At 55.7% G+C, this 23,274-nt stretch overlaps 1 protein-coding gene across 1 annotated transcript; it reads right to left on the reverse strand.

Moving 5' to 3' along the window:
• Positions 1–7,360: 7,360 nt before the first annotated feature.
• On the reverse strand, positions 7,361–15,782 carry NES (nestin). Its single transcript, XM_079696600.1, has 4 exons — positions 14,985–15,782; positions 13,764–13,888; positions 11,885–11,958; positions 7,361–11,637 (listed from the first exon to the last, which is right to left on the reverse strand). The coding sequence occupies exons 1-4, from the start codon at positions 15,765–15,767 to the stop codon at positions 7,895–7,897; spliced, it is 4,725 nt and encodes a 1,574-aa protein (XP_079552726.1). The 5' UTR covers positions 15,768–15,782; the 3' UTR covers positions 7,361–7,894.
• Positions 15,783–23,274: the final 7,492 nt, after the last annotated feature.

Below are 23,274 nucleotides of genomic sequence, written 5' to 3' on the forward strand. Positions count from 1 at the left end.
TGTGTGTGTGTGTACCTCATCGCAGTCACTGAATTGTGCCTTCTTGTGCCTCCTGGTAAAGTGTTTTGTCAACATGCTGTCTTCTTGATGGGGGTGAATCTTACTGCTGCAGATCCTCACACTTAACCACACTGGTTCACACACATGCACACACGTGTGCACACTGTCATGTGTACACACCTGCTTGTGCCCACGGTTACACCACATTCACGCACATGGGCAGTTCTTCTTTTTGTAGAAGTCAGTAAAACCTAATAAAACTAAGGGATAGGGAGATCCAGAGGAGCAAAAAGCTTAGAGAGGGCAGTGTGAAGAGACCCGGACAAGTGAGACAGGACAGAGAAAGACAGGTGATTGCTGGGGGGAGCTGGGGGCTCTCCCAGGCCATCCCTGCCCAGGCCCATCCTGGGCCTTCTCCAGGTATGTAAACCCCAAACCAGCTGGTCTCTGAGACACCAACACTGACCTCCCAGACCCAGCTCCCAGCCAATCACCAACCACCACATTCCTCTCTTCGCCCCAGGCTCTCCTGTCCCACCTTCTGCCTGGCCCACACTCCACATGACACAGCCTAGCATGGCTAGGGAGTGGGACTGTTTCTTAAGCAGCTGCAAAGAAGAAGATGATCCTGGGGCCAGAGCAGAACCCCACTTTATCCTGTATTACCCTGCAATTGCCCACTCATTGCACTTTTAGGGATGTCAGAGCATTAAGCTAGAATTGTAAGTGGATCAAGACCAAAGTGGGCCTTTGAAGGTGGGGTCTGAAGAAGAGAAGGCTGAGGAGAGGGCAGTGTCTGTCCTTGGGTTCTTTTTTAAAATTTTTAAATTAAATTATTTATTATTTATTTTTGGTTGCATTGGGTCTGTATTGTGCGCGGGCTTTCTCTAGTTGCGGCGAGCGGGGGCTACTCTTCCTTGCGGTGCGTGGGCTTCTCATTGTGGTGGCTTCTCTTGTGGAGCATGGACTCTAGGTGCGCGGGCTTCAGTAGTTGTGGCACGTGGGCTCAGTAGTTGTGGCTCACGGGCTCTAGAGCACAGGCTCAGTAGTTGTGGCACACGGGCATAGTTGCTCCGCAGCATGTGGGATCTTCCCGGAGCAGGGTTTGAGCCCGTGTCCCCTGCATTGGCAGGCAGCTTCTTAACCACTGCGCCACCAGGGAAGCCCTGTCCTTGGGTTCTTAAGGGAGGTTGTCTGAGAAACATATCCTCACAGAGATGGAGTGTAGGTAGCAGGTTGGATTTCCTGGAGAGACTCTGGTGGTAAGCTGGAAGGGGCTTTGGTTTCCCAGCCTTGTCATCAGCTTTCTCACTGAATCTCCCTGCAGCAGTAGGCAGGGATCTACCATCATTGATCTGTGGATGAGGAGAGTTCCAGAAGAACTAGAATCCCCCCTGTTCCCCTGACACCTGCTGAGCTGCTTGGGCAGGGCTGCCGGAAGCGGAAGCCTTCTCCTGGCTTTGTTGGGCTTCCTGGGGAAGGGAAAGCTGGTCCAGTGATGACTCAGCACCCTGCACAGAATCTAACCCCTGGGCCAGTGTGTGTGTGTGTGGCCTCTCTTGGTCTGAATAGGGGGAATCGGCCCCTCATGGAGTGTCATCCCTATCTCTTTGGACAGCTGGAGTAGGGGCACAGCTGTATCTACCTCTGCCTCCAGGACACAGCAGAGTGCCCTGGGTATATAGTTAAGCTCCCAGTCTCCTTCCCACATATCTAAAATGGGGGTCCCCCCCTCTATGTGGAGAGAGGAGGCCCAGCTTGGGTTAGGGGCTTGGGCACTGAAAAGGGGCCTGAGAGCCCAGGGAGATGGGCCTTCCAGAGGTCCTCCACCTGCCAGGGTCCCCAGCTTTTCCCAGGCTGCTCTTACCCCATCCCACCTCCCCATTCCTCCCCCACTCCCCACCCCCCCACCCATAACTCCCACACACTGCCCTGACCTCACTGAAGCCTTTGTCCTAGCCTGTCTGTGGGCCTGTCTCCTGGGCAGGGAGAGAAAGGGCCCCATTGTCCTGGCTGCCTTCTGCAACACAGTAGCTCCCAAAGACTTCCAAAAATGCTCAGCCTGTCAGACCCCCGAGGGTGGGAGGGCTTTCCTTAGGGGCTGCAGTCAGATCCTGCCTGGAGTGAGGATCCAGGTGCTGTCCCTCCCAGCGGTATAAAGGTTCCTCTGTTCCCCAGGCTAAAGGTCCTTCCTGAGATCTAACTTCCCGTCTGCCTCCTGCAAAGCAGCCTTCTTCCTCCTGGGAAGGGAGAACTGAAAGATTCAGGGACAGAGCAGGAGAAAAGGACTGGGAAGGAGAGGAGAGAAAAGAAAAGAGGAAAATGGAAGAAAAATGTGAGGAAATTCCCCACTGAAAGACTCTAGACTCCTGTTAATCGTCTGAGTGTGTAGATCCTGTGGCCTCTGTGTTTATTTCCTGATGATTCTTCCTTGGTCTTTAGAAGTTGTTAACAGAGGGAAGGCTATTGGTTGACCACTTTGGACTGGAGCCCTTAAGAGAAACAGCCCACAGACCCCTGGTCCATGTTCTATGGACCCCGAGTGGCATCTAAGGATTCTTAGTATCGTTGGCAAGAATGTCTGTCTGTGCCTTTATCCCCATCAAGGTGAAGTGAAGTTCTCTTTTGACACAGAATTTCCTGGCAAACGAGGTGAATAGAAAGAGAGGGAATCCAGGAGAGACCAAGGGATTCAGGAGCTGGGAAGGGGCCAGGGAGGAGGGAAGAAAGGAAGTGGAAGAGTGGAAGACAGAAGAGAGGTGAAAAGGGGGAGACGAGGAAGGAGAGTGGGTCTGTGAGTGGTGAGTGAGGCTGACAGGGAGGGGGTGTCTCTCCTTAGCAGGGAGGATGGAGGAGGGAGCCAGAGCCAGCGAGACGTCTCCCCACCCCCAAAATTGAAATCTCCCAGCCACCCCTCCTGGGACCCTGGGGCTCCACTTGTCAGCAGTTGAGCCCACAGCTGCTGGGAGGTGCTTCCTCGACAGTGGCCCCCTGGCACCTGCCTCGGTTTATTTCTGGTGCCACAGCTGAGTCATGGGGCGGGGAGAGTGAATAAAGGCTGGGGGAAGGGGAGCTTATGACTGGAAGAGGAGAAGGCTGAAGGAGGCTTTAGGACCTGGGACTCTGGGGCCCAGGGTCTGCCCCTTCGGGAAAGAGGGGCCGGAGGCAACAGCATGAGAAACAGGAGTTAGGTTACAGGAGGGATGTCCTCATTGGAGACCCTGGATTAATGGGGTTGGGGAAAAAGGGTGGGGTGTGGGAGGCAGAGTCTACTGCTTCTGAATTGCTGGAGAAGAGACATGATCTAGGCGTGCCAGTGCTGCATTAGAAAGAGTGGGGAGAGGGGCCCCCAGGGTGGATGGAGACGTGGATATGGGATCTTCGGATCATGAGAGTGGAAACGGAGAGGACCGTGGTTTCCTCTGCTTCTGGTCGCAGACTCTGTGGACCCTCACCTGAGGCCATTCTGTCCCTCTTCCTGCCCCTGAGCTAAAAAGTCCCTTCCCTGGTGGCTCACTTGAGACTCTCCTTTGTCTTTTTAAGGTGGGCCTGAGGACACGGGAACGGGTCCCTGGGTCTTTTCTTTATCTACTGGAGCTGCATTCACATGACACCTTCTCTTTTCCCACCTCCTAGGAAGACCCTCGTGTCTAACTTCCATCCATCCTGCTGTAGCACTGTCCTGGAACTTACCATCCCCTGTGGGGTGGGGTGGCCTCACAGGGACCCAGGGGCCTGTTGCCAAGCCCAGAGCCCTCTTGGGTTTCTTGGGCTTAGGTGGGCTTAGTCTCCATTCCCTCCCCTTTCTAGGGGCAGCCCCAGAGGGCACATTCCAGCTGAAATTAAATCACATTCCTCCATCCCTGCCTGACAAGGATGGCATTTCTGACAGCAGCTGTGACACCACAGGGTCAAGTGGCAGCAGCTGGTCCCCCAAGGAGGGGCTGAGAGGGGGAAACTAGGGGAGCTGAGGGACCAGGGCCTTTGGAAGCAATGAATGAACTCTGAGTCTTTGATCTCAAGAGGCCAGAGCAAGAAGCATAGACCCTGCAGTGGGAGGGATACAGGTTAGACGGCAGCGTCTCCTAGCTGCATGGAGCAGCAGGGAATGATCCAGTCCGAGCAGTATTGTGCAGATGGGAAAACCGAGGCCCCCAGCATCACCTTCTGAGAGGACCCTGGAAGAACACCCTCTCCCAGCCCTGGACTGGGCTCCTGCATAGACGTGAGGCTGAGGGGGCCCTTTAAGAGGCCACACTCTGAGCTCCTTGGCCAGAACCCAAAGCCAAGGCCTTTGATTTCCTCTGAGCCTCTGGCGGCAGCAGCAGCAACAGGGACAGCATCAGGCTGGGCTGAATGGAGAGCTCAGCCCCTGACCTCACCCTCCCAGGCGCCTCGGCCTGCACAGCCTTATAAGGAAGTGCCCCAAGCAAACTGAGGAAGTCACCTCCAGCCCCCCCACCCTACCCCCCCCGCCCCGTTCAGAGGCTATATTTACCCAGAGGAGGTCCCAGAATAACCTCCCACTTGCCTCATGCTGGGATGGGGGGGACGTGGCGGGTGCTGCCTCCTCATTCCCTCCCCCCGGGACTCCACCCTCCCAAGTGCTTCCTGTTGTCTGATCTCATCACAGTCGTTCATTCATTCATTTATTCATGTATTCAGTCCGTGTTTACTGAGCACCCTTGGGCCCCCAGACCCCTCCAATCTTCTTCTCCAGCCTGGTCCTCTCTCCTGAGCTCCACAAACCCGCCCTCTCCCGGGGCAGCTCCTCCTAGAGGTCACAATTTCCTGCTGGATTCTCCAGCTCAGAAGATGGGACCACCGACTCCGAGCTGCCCCTACTGCCACACTCACACTCCATCTCCCACAGTGGGTCACCAAGGCCTGAGACTGTGCTTCCCTTACCTGCCTCCTCTCCATCCCGCCGCCACCCTTGTCCCCCACCTGGACCACTGCAGTAGCCTCCCTAAAGCCCACCTACCTACCCCAATCCACTCTCACACAGCAGCCAGAAGGTTCTATTTAAAATGCAAACCTGGTCATGTCATCTCACTACTTACAACCCTTCAAAGCTCCTCATTTCCCTTAGGACGAAATCCATATTTCTTGGCTGCCTGGCGAGGCCTTGGCCCACTGGCCCCCAACTCCTTTTAGTCTTATTGTGGACGTTTTACCCCTCATTCTCCACCTTTTGGCCACACAAGCCTACTTTCTGTTCCTCAAATGCCCAGACTTCTCTTCCTGCCCCAGGATTTTGCACCTGCTGTTCCCTCTGACTAGAATCCTTTCCTCCGCCTCCTCCTCCCCCCTCCTCCCCCCTCTTCTTCCCTCCTCCTCCCTCCTCTTCCCTCCTCCTCCCTCCTCCTCCCTCCTCTTCCCCACGCGGGTCAGCTCCTGCTCATGCTACAGGAGCCTTCCCTGACCTCCTCCTCCCAGCCTTCCCCAGCCCAGATCAGGTGGGGCCCCTGCTCTATGCTCCCATAACCTCCTGCCCTTCTCTGTTTTCAAATATGATTTCCACTCAGAAGCCCTTGTTCGGTTAGAAGGTAGAGCTCTCGGGGTCAGGAACCTTGGACTCCCAGCACCTGCATGGTCCATGGCGCATAGGAGATGCCCTGTAAACATCTGACAGTCCCTGTTACTGTCCAACCCTCATTTCTCTTGCACGGATGGACTACCATTGCCAAAGAGAACACACCACCCACCATATACGTCTTTTAGAAAGTCTTCACTTCTGTCTGACTGATGTCCCTCCACCTGTTTGGGACTGTTGGCAGAAATGGCTAGTTTGGGTAATTCTGCAGGGGACCAGGGATCTTGGTGTGGAGGGCAGGATGGGCACCAGACACAAGGAAGGACTGCTTGGCTTGGCCTCTGTCCTTGGTCCCTCGTCCAGGCGGGGTTGCCCGAGGGCCTGGGGAGATCAAGCACAGGTCTCCTCTGTCCCATTAGAGGAGCAGGGAGTGGGCCTTATTTGCCCAGATGCCAGTGTGCTGGCCCCCAGCCTGGCAGCCTGGCGGGAGCCGACATGGCCTTGTTAGCAGTGAGTACAGGAAGGATCGTGGAGGCTTAGGCTGCCAGGAGGGCTGCCAGCATCCTGGACCCCAAGGGCAGAAGAGGGGGCCTGGGTACCTAATGCAAAGACTCTTAGGTGGAGGACAAAGGCATGGGCAGAGAAACAGACAGTGAGTTTCTGTCAGGGGGCCTCCTGTCCACCCCTCCTTGTCCAGAGGATGAGTTGAGGTCAGAGGGCTTGAGACTTCATCTTCTCATCTTCCCCAGCCCTCAGCCTTGGGCCCGAGGAAAGGAAGGGCCTGCCCCTGGCCTTGGGACTGTCCCCAGACGTGGAACATTTGTCTGTCAGCCCCTGCCCCACCCCCACCCAGGATATTTAGAGGTGTCGCCAGCTCTTCCTTCCCTGCAGAGCTGAGCTGGGGAGTGGTTTCTATTTGGGTATCCTGACTTCAAGGTCTTCAAGCCCCGCCTAATGCAGGAACCCCTGGTGTCACCCTGCCCTACACAGGGACCCAGAGAACTCCTGGGAAGGGGGGTACTCTTGGGAAGAAGGTGTGGCTGGGTGGACCCCCGATCTAACCCGTTATCAGCACACCCCCTCGTTCTTTTGTTTCACCCCTGACAGCTTCAGTCTATACGGGCCTCCCCTCCACTTTCCTGTCTTCTCTGTCTCCTGCTTTAGCATGGAAGGGAAGTCCTACTGAAGATCTAAACTGTAGCCCTCCGGCTTTCCCTAGCCTTCCTCCTGCTCTCCCTGCCCTGGGAGGCCCCGGAGTCACCTGGCCCAGCATCCCTCGCTGTGTGGCTGAATCTGAGGTTCAGAGAGGTTAAACGCTGACCTGAGGCCACACAGCCAGACTGAGACAGACTAGGCCTCCCTCTTCCCTTACCCCGCTCTGACCCAGCCAGTCTGAGACGCTAAGGCCATACAATTGTTTGGGTTTGGAGGCGAGGGGGCTTATTATGTTGGCGGCACTGAGGGGCCAGCAGCGAGGACATGCGTGGGTGAGTGTGGCCCCAAGGCTTAATCCCTGTAATCAGCGCTGTGGGCAGAGATGATAACAGGCATGACTTCTGCAGGCGCCAAGGTCACCGGGGCTGGCCCCCCTTCCCTGGTCAGGCAGCACCCCCAGCCCTCCCCAGGTCTCCAGCACTGCTGCCTGCGGCCTTCGTCTGCCTGCCTAATCTCCCCCATGAGGCCTTCCAGGTCCTCCTCTCCTCAGGAGGCAGCCCCTCCCTAACACTAGCATCTCCTGCTTCCTCCCCCAGTCTCTTCTGCTTCTGTGTCAGCCCTGAGGCCCCCCTGAATTGAGGAAGGAAGAGTCCAGACTTTATAGGCGGAGGCATTGCTTTATTCAGGCAGGGAAAAGCCAGATGGGGCTACAACATGGCAGGCATATAGGGGGGTCAGGACATAGGAGCACCCCCTTACCCCCATTAGCCACCAGCCAGACATCCCATGAGGGTGCAGTGAAGAAGGGCAGAGCTGGTGAGCCCTGGCGCATGGACCACCACGGCCCCCTCCCCATGGAGGAGCCACTGGGCCCCTGGCCTTTTCCAGCTGATGGGATGGGGAGGGAAGGGAGTGCAAGGAAAAGGGGGGGCCTAGTCCTACAGAGATTCAGCTGGCTTCAGCCTCGTGGAACAGTGCAGGCCGGATGTCCCCTTTAGCAGGGTCCAAGGGGCTGGGATCTATTCCCAGAGCCTGCATTCTTGGAACAGGTCCCTTTGCCACACCCATTTCACCTGGCTAGCCAGGCCTCTCGGACAGAAACCATGGGTCAAGAGATAAGTTAAGGGTGCTGCCTCCGAGCAGGGAGGGGCTTGGGGATACCCCCCTGCCAAGGACCTCAGTGCAGGAGGGGGTGCGCTTCCTCTAGTCCTCCCCTGAGGACCAGGAGTCTCCATCTCCTTCTCGCTGATTGAACTTCAGGAGCTGGCCTTGGCCCAGGTGAAGAGGAGCCCCTGCCCAAGGGGTCTTCAGGGCACCCCCCTCCTCCTCCTCCTCCAAGGGGCTCCCTTGGTCACCCTCAGGGGGCCCCGGTTTCCCCTGTCTTACTCCCTCAGACTGCTCCAGCCCGTTCACCACACCCCCATTCACATGCTCCAACTCTTCCTTCAGGCTGGGGCCCTGACCATTGACACCAAAGGTGTCCCCTACCTCCAAGCCCGTGTCCTCCACCCCACTGAGGGTCCCCAGAGGGCCAGGGACTTGGCCCTCCCTCTCCAAGGGAATAGCATCAGACTCTTCCTCTGATCCTGAGGCCTCCGTGCTGTCCTGGGACTCAGTCTCCAGGGCAGTCATGGGGGCGTCAGATGCCGCACCCCTCAAGCCATCATCCCAGGGGACACTGACATCCATGGTCTCAGACCCCAGGAGGTTCCCTCTCTGAGGGCCACTCAGGGCCGGGAGGCTGCCCACAGAGGGCCCTGCCCCCCACCGCCCTGCCCCTGGCTCCCTCCCCTCTTCTTCATCTTCTTCCTCTCCCTCCTCCCCACTCTCTTCCTCATCTGCAAATCCATCAGATTCCCCATCCCGATCCCAGGCTGCAGGCTCCAGTAGCAGCTGGGGCACCTGGCCCAGAGGTTCTGCCACCTCCCCAGGGACCCCAGGAAGAAGAGAAGCCTCAGTCCCCAAGTCCTCAAATTCTTCCGACAGCTCAGAGTCATGGCCACGTTCCTCCTCCTCATCTCCCCGCTCCTCCTCCTCTGAGGGATGGGCCCCAAGGCCCTCAGAGGCCAGGACTGCAGGACCCCAGCCTTCCTTTCCAGTCTCCTCTTGAGGGGAGGACCTCTGCTCTCCAGCCAGGTCCCACTTGGGGGAAGCAGGGGACCCGAGGTAGAGGCCCAGGGGAGTGGAGTCGGGAAGGGTCTCCCCTAGCTCATCAGCCTCACTCTCTTCTCTGCTCTCCTCCCCCTCCTCCTGGAGGCCTTCAGGGATTCCCCCAGAACCCATATCCTCCTGCTCACCCTCCACCTTTCCCAGGACCTCAGCCCTGCCTGCCAGCCCCCAGCTAGCCTCTTGGCTCCCCTCAGCCAGGGGCTGGGGCCCAGGGGCATCTTCAGGGATTGGGATGGGTGAGCAGGACTCAGTGGGCCGTGGGCTGGGGGGCCCCAGCACTGTTTTGGCATCCTCCTTTGCTCCCTCGGAGCTCAAGGGCCTGGGTTGAGGGGTATCACTTCCATCGCAGCACGAGGTCTCAGCAGGGAACATCTCCTCTGCTTCCTCAGGGGCTTCAGGCTCAGACTCCTCCCAGCCCCTGGCAGTCTCCAGTGGGTCTCTGCTCTTCCTGGGCAGTGTGGAGAGCTCTGGCTCCAGAGCAGCTGCCTCCTCCAGCTCCTTTCTGAGCCCTTCCAAGCCCTGCACCCTCTTTGCCTCCAAACCTTCCTTCCCCAGGGGTGGCTCCATCACCTCCTCTCTGGCCAGGCCGCCTGGGTCCTCCAGCCCTACCGCCTCCTGCTCCGGTCCCTGTTCCGCTCCTGCAGTCTCTAAGCCCGAGGTGACCTCTGGGGAGGCTCGGCCATCCCTGGGGGCCACATCTTCACCTTCCAACACTGGCTCTATCACCTCTGGCACTCCCTGGGGAGCTGGGAGACCCGGGGTTCCCACCTGCTCTGGTCGCTCTTCAGGGTCCTGGAGGCCCTCAGTGCCTCCCACCCCACCGGCTCCCTCAGCTGAGACCCTCTGCTCTTTGGGTTCAGAGCTCCCTGGCTGCCCCCCACCTGGGCTCCAGGCCTTGCCTGTGGCTGTCAGCTGCAGCTCCCCCTGGTCTACAGCCTCCCCCTTCCCAGCGAAGCTATCCCGTTCCCTAGGTTCCATCTCTGCCTCGTCCTCACTGTCCACTTCAGGTCTCCCAGTGGGCGTTTCCTGATCCAGTTCTTGACCCCCCTGCACCATATCTTCCCACTTCTGCAGATGTGCAGAGAGTGGCAGCTCCTGTCCTTCCTCCTCCAGGGACCTCGGTGGCTCTGGATTCTCTCCCGTCTCCACGTTCTCTTCCTCTTCCAGATGCCTCTGACTTCCCTTGTCTACCTCCTCTGGAGATCTCATATTCTCTACACTCTGCCCTCCCAGAGAGCTCAGTGATTTCTGAGTCTCCTTTTCTAGGGGTCTCAATGTGTCTTGGTTCCCTTCCACAGACCCCAGTGGTTCTTGACTTTCCTTTTCTAGAGGTTTCAACGTTTCCAGGTTTTCTTCTTCTGTAGGCTTTAGTGGTTCTAGAGTCTCTGTTTCTAAAGATCTCACTGCCTCTACACTCTCTTCATTTAGGGACCTTAATAAGTCTTGATTCTCTTTTTCGAGAAGTCTAACTATCTCCTGGTCTTCTCCAAGAGACTTTAGTGCCTCTGGTTTCACCTTTTCCAGAGGGCTCAATGTCATCTGGTCTTCTTTTTCTAGAGACTTCAGTGGCTGATTCTCTTTTCCTAGAGATCTTGATGTCTCCTGGTCTTCTTCTTCTAGAGATCTCAGTGGCTCTTGATTCTCTTTTGCTAAGGGTCTCAATGTTTCCTGGTTCTCTACTTCTTGACATCTCAGTGGCTCTTGCCTTTCCTTTTCTAGAGCTCTCAATGACTCAAAGTTCTCCTCTTCTAGAAACCTCACTAATTCTTGATTTTCCTTTCCTGGATATAAAAATGCTTCTACATTTCCTTGAAGAGACCTCATTACTTCTTGACTCTCCTTTTCTAGTGATTGCAATGTCTGTGGGTCCTCTTTTCCTATAGGCTTAAGTAGTTCTAGAGTCTCTTTTTCTAGAGGTCTCATTACCTCCATCTCCTTTCCTTCTAAAGACTGCAATAACTCCTGATTCTCCTTTTCTAGAGTTTTTAGTGTTTCTAAGTTCTCTTCTTCCAAAGACCTCAGAGATTCCTGATTCTCCTTCTCTAGAGATCTCATTGTCTCATGGCGCTGTTTTTCCGGAGAAATCAGTGGCTCTTGAATCTCCTCTTCCAGAGACTTCAGAGTTTCTTTTTCCAAAGGACCCGGGGAGTCTTGGATTTCTTTCATGTCCTGATCCCCCTCTTCTTGCCATGTTTCCTGCTGCAAGCTGCTTATTACTTTGACCTCTACAGCTGTTTCTTTCTCTGCCAGCCCCCAGATTTGTCCTTCCCCTTCCTCCTGGAATCTGCTGGACTCTCTAGACCCACCAGGTTCTCCATTTTGGGCCTCTAAACTGGGATGGTCAGGGCTGAGGGCTGGAGCCAGGGAGGCATGATCTTCAGAGGACTGGCCTGGACTGGGCTCTTGTTGCTTGCCCCCAGGCTCCTCTGGTCCTGGCAGAACGCTGGCAGGGATGGCCACCTTGGCTTCAGCCCACACAGCTTCTGGAACCTGTTGCATCCCAATCTGTGGCTGGGGCAGGGAGAGAGGGGCACCCTGGGCTCTGATCTTGGCATCTGTGGCAGGGCAGGGAGCCTGAGGTGTGGGCGGAATGGGGGTGCTGGCCGAGGTGGGGGCATGGGCCTGAAGGAGTTCCTGGCTCTTCAGAAAGCCTGGCACAGGTGTTTCAAGGGTATCAGGCAAAGGTGAGGAGAGGGGAGTAGGGCTCAGGACAGAAAGCAAAGGTCCCAGACGCCGGCCCTCTGGGGTCCCAGGGAAATGCAGCTCCAGCTTAGGGTCTGGAAAGGTAGAGGAGAAGAAACGGTGTCAGCACATACAGGGTGGGGGTGGGGTAGGGGAGCAGCTACCACTTCTGGCACGAGTGTCCTGCTCCTGCCTTTTATGGGCTGGGCTAAAAGTATGCTCGCTGCCATGGGGGACCACGGCGTCAAGACTTAGACTGCTGCTTTTCAGGAAAGGCATCGTTCTGGGTGTGAAGAGGAAAGCAAGGTAAAGTTTTGGGGGGACCTTGGCCCCTCCTCTTACCCAGGAAGCTGAGGAAAGCCTTGGAACCGCTGCCAGGTGTCTGCAGCCGGGAGTTCTCTGCCTCTAGGAGGGTTCTGGGGACAAGAGAGGAAAAGCTGGGTCAGCCCTCTGCCCACCGGCCAGTCGGCAAGCCAGCCGGGGAAAAGTCACAGCTGAGCATGCGCGTCCCTGGCCTGGCAAGCTACCTCTTCATTTTCACCGCTATCACACAAAAGCCACACGCATACTTGGCTCTGCACATGAAATCACATGGTCACATCCCACAGATATCACCCACTTGGTCACACAGAGTCACACACTTATTTGGGACACACAGCTGGACTCACAGACACACAAGCAGATTCCCACACCGTTGACACAGTGTACACACACACCCACACATTGCTTACACTAGTCCCCTCCCAACCCCAGGCCTATGACCTCATCCTCCGTGTGGGGGGCCGATTCTCATGCTAATTGCTGCCTTTGTCCACACTGCCATCTGGAGGGTCTGAGAAGGGGGCTTCCCAGGGGAAGTGGGAATTCTCAGGCCGTTCCCATGGGATAGGCTCCCTCCTCCTTCTCCCCCAGGGCCCCCAGAGCTGGTTACAGACAAAAGGCAATGAATTCAGCTCCCTCTCTCCAAATCCTTTTCATGCCTCAAAACCCTGGTTAAGCCTGCAGCAGTCCTTTCCCCTCAGTGGTTTGATTTAGGGGTCAAGGCCCTCATCTTGGGATCTCTAAGTACTCTGGATCCCAAGCCTTTCAGGGCAATGGAGGTTTTCGTGTACATGCCCCTGCCTTAGTGCCCCATGGGGACTGAGGAGGAGGGGACCTATTGCGGGGGAGGGAGGACCAATCAATTCAACAAGTTATCCTGAACATCTAGCTCCTCTGTGCTCTTCTTCATGATCTCTGAGTCTGGTTAGTATTTTCTATGGTCTCACCTCTGTCCTTCTCGATGCAGCATCATGCTCCCTGAGCTCTGTGCCCCATGGAGGTGGAGCCCCTCTCTTCTTCATCCCTAGATCCTCACCGACCTTCCCTCTCTGGGCACTGCCTCCCCTCCCCTCCTTAACCTGTCCCAGGGCCCCTGCCTTTGTTTGCCTGTGGATTCTGGGGGCACTGTCCTCATAGCCTGTCTAGCCCTGGCTCCACACTGCAGGGTGGCGGTACGCAGCCCTTCACAGTAGCAAAGCCCCTTCCTCAGGCTTCATCAGTGGATCCTTGGCTAACCAGGCCGGTTTCCCAGAAACTGGGTTTGCCCAAGGCCACAGAGCCAGAGAAGCAGCACTTCCTTGGTCTCAACCTTTCCTGAGCCAACAGGGAATGTGGTCAGTAGAAGGGCTGGGCAGGGCCAAGGGCACTAAGGCTCGAGAGAAGCCAGGCCCCAGGACATTCAGGATGGAAGGGAACTTGGCTGTCACCCAGCCCATCTCCCATCCTCCCGACAAGGAGACTGAGGCCCAGGTCAGGTGGCAAGTCAGTGCCACCAGCCCACACCTGCAATTCCTTCTTCCTGAGGCTGCTCAAGGACATCACCCTCTCTGTGTGAGCACACACACAGAGACTGGGCTTTTCAGCCCCTTGGGGTAAGGTTCTGGATATGGATGACCCACACGTGTCCACCCCTCTCCTTTGAGGCTGTCCCACTCAGCTATATCACCTCTCCTTGGGGGATCTCCTGGGCACAGGACGCTTCTCTGGTCCTGAACCCACGAGAGAGCAGGTGGGCTTAGGTGGCACACATCGTGGTGTGGAAGGGATCAGCCTAGAGTCACAGGACCGAGCAGTGGCAGAGCCTCCACCACCCGTGGCTCTGGGCCCCTTCAGCCAAGGAGTCTGCCCCTGCATGCATGTGTGCATCTGTGTACCTGCATGGGTCAGGGTCAACCTGTACCTGTATGTGGCCACCTCCAGGCTGAGGGACATCTTGAGGTGTGCCAGCTGCTGCCGACCTTCCAGGACCTGGGCGATCTGGCTCTGTAGGCCCTGTTTCTCCTGCTCCAGGGCCTCCACGGACAGCTGCAGAGCAAGCCAGAGGCAGTCAGTGAAGTGACGGGGTCCTTCTGCTAACTTACCTGCATCCCCCTTGGCTGCTGCAGCAGCATCTTCTGCTCCCTGACTAACTTCTCTGCAGAGCGAATTCCTGCCTCCCCTACCCCACTTCCCGCCCAGAGAACCCCTTCTGAAGCCCCCGAGAAGAGGACAGTGGCCCCTCTCAGCCCTCTCCCACGGCCTGGCTCCTCCTCTGAGGATGCTGATTAAATGGTAGCACATGCTGCTCAGAATTCAGCTCCCACAGGAAGGGGGAGGTGAGGGAGGAGAGGAGATGGCTTACAGAGAGGAGGAGAAGGAAAAAAGTGGAAGCAGAAGGAAAAACAATTAATCACCAGGCCTGGAGACTGCAGGACTGGAAGCCAAACAGCCCGGGTCCCAGTCACTGTCTCCTGCTCCCCATGCTAGGCCCCCATCCCCTCCACTTCCCACATGTTCTGGAATCTTTCTCCTCTGAAGGGGGGGGAGCATGGTGAGACCTCTGTCTGGCCCAGGCAGGAGGCTGTTTTCTCAGCTGCTGGTCACATCTGCGCAGTGTGAGGGGGAGCAGCTGTCCCAGGCCTCTGGAATGTGCTCAGGAGCCGAAAAGCCCAGACAAGGGAGAGAAGGGCTGGTGGCCCCCCATCCAGGGCCCCTCACCCTCTCCTGTCAGGGGGAGGAGGGCGGCTGGGAAATTGGAGACTCTTGAGTGGCCAGACCATCAGATCAGCACTGAGAGGGAAAGTTCTGAGCGTCTTCTGAGCGACAGTAGGGCCTAGGGAGGGGTCCAGGGGGCATCAGGGTACGAAGGTGCCATTTAGACAGTGAGGAGGCTGCTGCAATGTCTTGTGCCTGTCTGCCCTTCGAAGGGGTGTGCTTTGAGGTCTGAACCTCCATCATTCCAGCCCTACACTAGACAGAGTTGTGAAAGTCTAGGACAGTGGCACCAGGCATGGTTTTCTAAGAAGTGGCCCCTGAATCTGCAGCCACCACACCCCCCACTTCCCACTCCCTTTCCCAGGTCTCTGATCCCCAACGGGACTTCCTGAAGCCTTGTCTTGCCCAGGCCCCCAGGCTTCCTCACCTGGAACTGCTCGGTAGCCCGCAGCCGCTCCTGCCAGCGGCCCTCCAACCTCTGCTCCAGCGCGGCCCTGCGCTCCTGGAGGCCGCTGCGCTCCGCTTGGAGCTGCTGCAGCTCCAGGCGACCCTCGCGGGCGCCCTGCAACGCGTGGCCCAGCCGCTCGCGGGCCTGGCCCAGCGACGTCTCCATGTGCGCCACGCGCTCCTGGTAGCCGCGCACTGCCCCGCGCCACGCCTCGCCCAGCCGCCGCGCCAGCTCCTCAACCTCGGGGGCCGGCACGGGGGGCCCGCGGGGCGGAGCGGGGCCGCGGGGGGCGCAGACAGCCTGAGCGTTCAGGCCCGCGCGCTCCTCCTCGTGCGCCGCGCGCAGAGCCTCCAGCTCGCGCTCCAGCTCCGCCGCCTGGGTGCTCAGCCAGGCCTGGGCGCACTTTTCGGCCTCGACCGCGCGCCGGCTGCGGGCCGTCTCCTCCGCGGCCCGCTCCCGGGCCAGCCGCAGCTGCTGGCACCGGCTCGCCACGCCCTCCACCTCTTCTTCCAGGTTGTCGCGCGCCACCTCGGCCGCGCGCTTCTCCCGCCAGCGCTGGTCGACGAGGGCCCGCAGGGCCGCCAGCTCGTCGTCGGCACGGGCCCTCCAGGAGGCGTCCCCGGCCTGTGCCCGGAGACCCCCGAGCTCCGCGCTGAGCAGCTCATTCTGCTCCTCTAGCGCCTTGACCCGGGCCAGGTAGGCCTCCAGGCGCCGGTTGAGCTCCCACATCTGAAAAGATTCCTCCCCCAGGCAGCCCTCCATCCTGCCCGTCTGATCCACCGAAGGTGGAGAGAGGCGAAGCACCGGGAGAAGCCAGCAGCTCTCAAAGCTTTTAGGACGGAAGGGTAAAGAAGACGGATGGGGACAATGATGGGGCGGGGCGAGGAGCAGCTGAAGCGACTGAGAGTCGGGAGTGGGAGCGAGGCTATTCATACTCCCGCCAGCCTGGCGGGAAAAGGGGCGGGACCCAGGCCTTAACCCCTTAGAGTTCAGAGAAACGACGGCAGCCTTTGTCCCTGTGCCCCCGGTATGCTGGAGAGTGAAACCAAAGGAAAAGCCATGCCCGGAGAATCCGATCCGATGGTGGCTTTCAGGGGGAGGAGGCCGTGAGGCAAGGTCAGAACCCCAGATAAAAGCAGATTATACACAGAACTGAGCCTGTGGAGGGGGTGCCAGGGGATTCAGGCCTGCGAGGGGGTGCGAGTCTCAGTTACTCAGCGCATCCAAGAGAGCTGTCACTTACTGAATTCCTCTAAGACTCAGTTTCTTCATCCATAAAATGAGAGTGATGATGGAACTGTCATGGGACTGTTGAAAAAATAGATGTGGCCATGTTTTTCGTAAATAGCAAAGGCTCACCCTCCTGAAATACTGGAAGAAGGCAGCATTGCAGAGAGAAGTTAGAAGAGACATTGCCTGGAACACAAGAACAAATGTGTCCTACTGGGAAACACCCCATATGCACACACACCCTATTTCCTCAGTCTCCACCAGAAAACGGAGAGAGCAGGCAGGCAAAAGGATGTTCTCCCCATTATTCACCTCCATCCTTTCTATTCATCTTTCATATAACCTGGGGTTCTTATACCCACTTTTTAGGTAATGGAAGCCCCCCCGCCCCTCCAGTTTGCAGGGAAGGACACCCCATCCTGGCCTCGTTGTCAGGGATTTTTGGGCAGAGGGCGCCCCCTGGTGGCTCACAGACCGGGCCAAGAAGAAGAAGCAGAAAGAAGAGGCATCTCTTGTCACAACTAGTCCAAATTTATCGAGCCTTTGTGATATGCCAAATCATGTTCTAACATTTTATTTACGTTATCTGACTGAATCCTCAAAACATCCCTTTGAGGGTTCCACAGTTCAGGAAACGAAGAGCTCACTGAGGGCGGGAGTAGCTGGGAAGGCCTTCTGGAGGAGGAGGGGTCCTTGCACTGGGTAGTGAGGGAGGTGGGATTTGGGGTTTGTAGTGTAAAGGGGAAGCAAGGTCCGAGGGAGAGGGCCAGGGATAATGAGACTGAGGGGGGTCTTTGGAGAAGGAATTTCTGCTCATGTAAGTCCAATTTAGCTCTACAAGTGTTAATTGAGACCTACTATGTGTCAGCACTCTGTCCCAGCCCTGGAGGAGCACATAGTTTGGTAATGTGAGGGCAACAGCAGTGGTGGTGGAGGTAATATTATCATAATACTTAGCACCTGAGGTATCCACAGAGACCTGGGGGAGCACAGAGAATGGAGAAGGTTTTCTGGAAAGGGGGTACAGCAGGGTCAATGACCAGGAGGCCATGCCACCAGGCCAACTGGACTTTGAATTCACTAACATATGTGGAGCAGGAAGGGAGGGGCCGGTGGGCGTTGAGTGGGGGGATTGACTGAGACTTAGTGCAGACCGGGAGGCTGAGGCTTCTCCATCCCCACATTACCTCACAAATCCTGTGGTTTGGTTTGGGCTGGGGCATCCCAAAAGTTGTGTCCAGGGGAGGTCACTTGGCATCTCTCCCTCCTCTTTCAGTTCCTGGCTGTGGGGAGAGAGAAGCTGAATACTTGAGATCCCTAGGATCGTCCAAGGGGGGGCGTCCCCTGGAAATGTGGGGTGGCACTGGTGTGGGGAGTTTCCGGCCTGGGCCTCTCACTCTCACCCAGAGGGGAGACATTTGGACTATGTCTCATGCAAAGAGCACTGGGTCTGACTTTTACACTTTCTAGCTGAATGACCTTAGGTAAATCACATAGCTTCTCCAACTGAGCCTCAGTTTACCTGTTTGGTAAAGGAGGTTAATACTTACCCATCCCCAGGCGTTTGTTCTGAGCATCAACTAAGACCGGGTATGTGGATGTCTTTCTACAAAGCCTTTTTGAGGACCATCACCATGAAAGCCATCAAGCTAGAGCAAACCCTTCTCGTGAACCACTCTTGGTGAGTTTTGGGAATCTTGGAAGGCAGAGGTGATCTGAAATGCTGGAGAAAAGTGGGATGTTGATTTTTTTAAGGCAGGAGAAGGTGGGTCCCAGCAACCACAGCTGGTGGAGCTGACACCAAGGCCCAGACAATTCTAAACAGATAACTGATATTTGAGGCAATGAGAAGCTGAGGAAAATGAGGACTTCCATGGGACTGGGGGACACTCAATGGGCACAAGGTGGGCCAGGTGTCCTCTCCTCCCTCGGGGGGTTGCATTGTTACTGGGATTTTTATGAGGCCTTTGCCTGCACTTCTTATGTCCCTGTGCCCAGGACACATGGACTGTGTGATACGACACTGAGTGGATACAAAGTTCAGTAGCCATCCCCAGAGATGTCCATGAGAAAGCTGAAGAGGGTTCTGTGGGCCCTCAGGGTTCTGTCCTTGGTCTGACGATCACAAGTTTTTATTAAAGACTTGGATGAAATCATAGAAGCCATATTGATCAAATCTACATATTATGCAAGAAATGAGAGGGTTTGACAGAATAGGAAAAAAAAATGAACCAGATGACATTTAATAGGGATAAATGTAAAATTCTGCTTTAGGTTTCAAAAAAAAAAATCAACAGCATAAGAAAAGAAAAGAATAAAGCCTATCTAGTGAAGAAAACCTGGGGGTTTTAGCAGACCAAAAGCTTGTTATGAACCAACACTGTGATGTGGCCACCTAAAAAAGTAAAAAGGTTATAAGTGATTCATAGATGCAAGGCGTCCAGATCAGGGGTGGTGACATTCCCTTTGCCCTTCCATATTTGGAGTATTGTTCTGGACACAGTATTTGAAGAGGGACCTTGGCAGGTTGGAATTGATCCCAGAGGAAGATGAGCAGATGGTAAGGCAACTTGGAATAATGGTTGATGAAGAATTTCTGAATCTACTCATGTCTCAGGACTGCAGCTAAGTTCCGAAACTAAAAAATAATAGCCTCTGAGCACCACACATATCCTAAAGAAAGTTGCCAGACTCACCTGGAAGGCTTCACCCCTGCCCCAGTCCCCAGGAGAGAAGGCAGGCGGAGTGCAAAGAGGCTGCACACCGCAGCACTGGATTGCAGGGTGGCCAGCCCTGGAGGGCAGGCTGTGGCTTCCCCTCCTCTGCTCCGAGGGGAAGAGTGATGCCCAATGAGGCGAGTGGGTGTGGACTTCCAAGGGGATGATTCCTCAAGGCCGGGCATCCGCATGAAGGGCACATTGGTGTCCCACCTCTGGGCAGCTGTCTTTTAGGGCACGGGGTTTGTTCATCTGGGTCTCACTAAGAGACACAGACACTGGAGAGGGATGGCTGGGAATAGAGGGGGCCACAGGGAGGGACCGGAGAGTTCTGTGTGCCAAGAGGACTCTGTGAAAGGAGCTCCCCATGGGGAGCAAGCTTTGGGCATCACCACCCCCAAGGGAGGTCTGCATCTGAGGAAGGCTGACTGTAGCGCTGGGTAAGTGGCACTCACCCCTGTCTCCTCTGTCCTGCAGAAGAGAAGGAAGCCTCGGGGCGGGTCTGCCAAAGTGTCCTTAAGGGACAGAAGAGGGAGACCCAACAGAATGTCATTGCAGGCAGTGGTCAGAGAGATCTAAAGCTGTTCTTTTTTGTTACCTCCCCTACCTCTCACTTCTTTGCCTCATAATACGGAGGCTAGGGCAGGGGCAGGACATCACTCTTGCCCCATCCCTAACTTGACCCCTCCTTTTTATCTCCCTGTCCCCCTTCTCTCTTCCCCTCCACTTCCAGGACTAGATGGGTCCTGCTGGACATGTGTGGCAAGGGGTAACGTCAGCAAGGGGTCACAAGTCTTTTGACAACAAGAAAAGAGACGGGAAGAAGGAAGTGAGTAGGTTGGAGACCAGATGGTAAGAGAGACGACAACTTTGGGAAGCTCTGTACCGAGAGATCTGGAGACATAGAGAGAGGGAGAGAGCGGGTGCCGAGGAAGCGATCAACAGAGCAGAGAGCGGGCCCAGGGACCCCTCCTGGGATGTCTGGCTTTGGCCTAAGAGCTTTGGGTACTTACTGGCTGGACCCTGCCTTTCCATCCTGCTTTCCCCCATCCCCATGAGGGAAGCTTGGAGCTGGAGCTGGGTCTGGGAGGCAGAAATGTTCCTTCTCTCTTCATTTTCTCCTCTCCCGGCTGGAGGGATGATGGGGCTGGCTTTGTTTTGCAGCTTTCTCCTTTCCCTCACATCCACAGCAGGCCAGCTGGACTTCTCATTCTCCATCCTGAGGGAGGGGTTAAGGGAAGGCAAGTAGCAAGGGAAAAGCATTGAACAAAGAGCCTTGTCTCTCTATGCAACTTTGGACTAGTCAGTTCACCTCTTTGGGTCGTGGTTTCCACAGTAATTTATTCAAATAATATTTAGAAAGCACTTATTGAGTGCCAGGTGCACCATAGGCACTAAATAAATACTGTGAAGGAGTCAAAAATGACTAATGTGGAGCCCTGTCCTCCGGAAGCCGATGGGCACGTTGGAGGACAGACGTGGGAACCATAGAGTGCGATCCGGGTAGAGAGGCGTGATAAACTGGAGGAGGAGGGGGGAGGGGGCAAAGGAGGTGGCCGTGGGGTTAATTTGGGGCCTTTGCCCTCCAGGCAGCGAGGAGCCCTGAAAAGGTTTTAACCTCAACCATGGGTAACCTGGTGAGATCACTGTGAAGGACTGGGGCGGGCTGGGGGGAGATAGGCAGGATGGCCAATCAGGAGGCAGTTGCCACCTTTGAGGTGGTGAGACCAGAACCTAGGGGCGGAGTGGAGGGATGAGTGTGAGAATACTTAGGATGTATCGGTTCCAATAAGAGTTAGATGTGGGGGCTTCCCTGGTGGCGCAGTGGGGGCGAGGTGCAGTGGCTGCCAGATGTGCAGGGTTGGGGGTCACATTTAGAAGGATGATGCCGGAGTGGGGTGGATAAGGTGGGGGACTGTGAGCATGGACTAGGTTGTTCAGGGACAGAGGATAAAAGTACAGAATGATGAGCTGTTCCTTTCTCTCTGTGACGCTCTGGGTCTGTGGTTTGATGAGCAGCTTGCAAAGCAGCAGCCACCCGCCTGCTCCGGCTCAGCTCAGGTTTCCACCCCTGCAAAGTAAAAGGGGCTGCAGTGGGGCACGGCCACCAGGCGCCACTATTGCCACAAGAAAAGCTACATTCCCTGGGGAAATCCTGTGATGATGATGATGATGATGATGATGATGATGGTGATGATTTTAAGCTATAATATCTAGGTAGTGAGGTAGGTAATATTATCATCATTATCTTTCATGATTTTCTAACAGAGGAAACAACCTAAAGAAGCTAAGTAACCTATCCAAGACCACACAAGTAGAACTTGAACTCAGAGTTCTGGCTCAGCCTGCACCTCCCTCTCTCTGGGAAAGAAGGTGATGATGGCGGGGGGCGGGGTCAGGGGATGAGTCAGAGAGGACCTTGTGGGAAAGTCTTTAATCTCTACCATCCCTCATGCTTCTCCTAGCATCTCACTCAGGGCCACCTTAGGACACACAGAACCAACCGGGAGATGACTAACTTTGGACTCAAAACACTCTCCCCTGGTTAAAATCATCCAGTCTTCACCCCACCAACACCCACCCACCCACCCAGTTTTTAGGAGAAGTGGACAGAGAAGGCCAGCTGGGGCTGGACTGGAGCTGGAATCAGGGAGCTAGGGTTGGCTTGGTCTGGGATCCCAGGGCAGATGCTGAAGGTGCCATCTGTGTTTGGTGGTACCTTGATGCCCTGCCTACACTGAGCTCCCATCAGCTGTTTGCTGACTGACAGTCCAACCGCACGCTGGTCTGGCCACACTCCAGGGCTGAGTTTGGCTCCGAGCACCCTGCTGAAGGAGGGCACAGACATGCTGTAACATGCCCACTGAAGGACCAGGCACTTGGACGAAGTGTGGTGAGGATGTTAAGAGCATTGGCTCTGGTGGCAGACCTGAGTCCTGGAGAGACACTTAACCTCTCTGAGTCTCAGCTTCCTCATCTATAAAATGGTGGCAATAATACCCACCCAACCTGAGCACAGAGAGCTTGCCTCTCAGTCTGTCCAAGCGCCTGGTCCTCCACAGGTGTTCAGTGTATGTTTGTGAAATGAATAAATGAGTGAATAAGGTGGGGTGTGTTAGGTTGTTACTACCCATGCTGCTGCAAACATTCTTGGCCGGGTCTCCTGGGGCCTGTGTGTGTCCCATTCTCTTCGGAGCCATCTGGAAGGGAACTGCTGGTTGGAGGGAAGGCACATCTTCAACTCCACTGGACAATGCCACAATGCCACATCTTTTTTTTTTGGCCACGCAGTTTGCGGGATCTTAGTTCCCCAACCAGGGATCAAACCTATGCCCTTGGCAGTGAAAGCCTGGAATCTTAACTACTGAACCACCAGGGACTTCCTGCCACACCTTTTTTTTTTTTTTTTTTTGCTGTACGCAGGCCTCTCACTGTTGTGGCCTCTCCCGTTGCAGAGCACAGGCTCCGGATGCGCAGGCTCAGCGGCCATGGCTCACGGGCCCAGCCGCTCCCCGGCATGTGGGATCCTCCTGGACCGGGGCACGAACCCGTGTCCCCTGCATCGGCAGGTGGACTCTCAACCACTGCGTCACCAGGGAAGCCCCACATTGTTTTTTAAAGCGGGCATACCAGGTTACTCTCCACTAACAGTGTGCAAAGAGTTCCAATTGCCCCACATTGTCTTGGTACTGTCAGGTTTTTTAATTTTTCACAGTCGTGAAGTGTGTTCATTCAGTACAATTGTGGAAACGCACCAGCATGGATGAACCTCACAAACATCATGTTGAGAAGAAAAAGCAAGCTGCAGTAAAATCCACATGGCAGATGCCTTTTCTATCAAAGTTCAAAACCCTGCAAAACAATGTGTTATCTGGAGATATGTACGTATGTAGTAAAAACATTTTTGAAAGGCAAAATCATGGTAAAAATAAAGGAGAGGATAGTAGTTCCCTCTGGGGAGAAGGGAGGAGATGCAAGGTGGGTGGAGAGGTACACCACTGTGCGTAATGTAGTTCTTTATTGATAGAGTATGTGAAATATTTGAAAATAAATACATACGGTGGGGCCATCTGAAGTGCCTGAGGGGCTCTTGGGTAAAAGGGCCCAGACTTTTCTTAGTGGGTCCAGAGATCAGAACCAGTCCTGATGAGTAGATGCTACGGGCCCAGATGCCAGCCCAGACAAAGGAGATGGCCACAGGACTTGTTTCTGTCCTGGAGCAGGTTGCCACCAGAGGGAGTGTGAGCCCCGTTACTGGGATACAGGACAGCTAACCACGCTAGGGTGATCCATTTTGTGATCTGTCCTAGAGGACCTTGGTG

The sequence above is a fragment of the Hyperoodon ampullatus genome (genome assembly GCF_949752795.1).
Source record: "Hyperoodon ampullatus genome assembly, chromosome: 2".
NCBI classification, from domain to species: Eukaryota; Metazoa; Chordata; class Mammalia; order Artiodactyla; family Ziphiidae; genus Hyperoodon; species Hyperoodon ampullatus.

Bases quoted from the DNA above. Each gene is read 5' to 3' on its own strand.
- NES (XM_079696600.1), bottom strand. From the start codon at position 15,767: ATGGAGGGCTGCCTGGGGGAGGAATCTTTTCAGATGTGGGAGCTCAAC. The intron at 13,889-14,984 runs GTGAGGAAGCCT...CTTGCTCTGCAG, and splicing joins GGGCTACCGAGCAGTTCCAG to CTGTCCGTGGAGGCCCTGGA. The intron at 11,959-13,763 runs GTACAGGTTGAC...TCTTGTCCCCAG, and splicing joins CTGGAGGTGGCCACATACAG to AACCCTCCTAGAGGCAGAGA.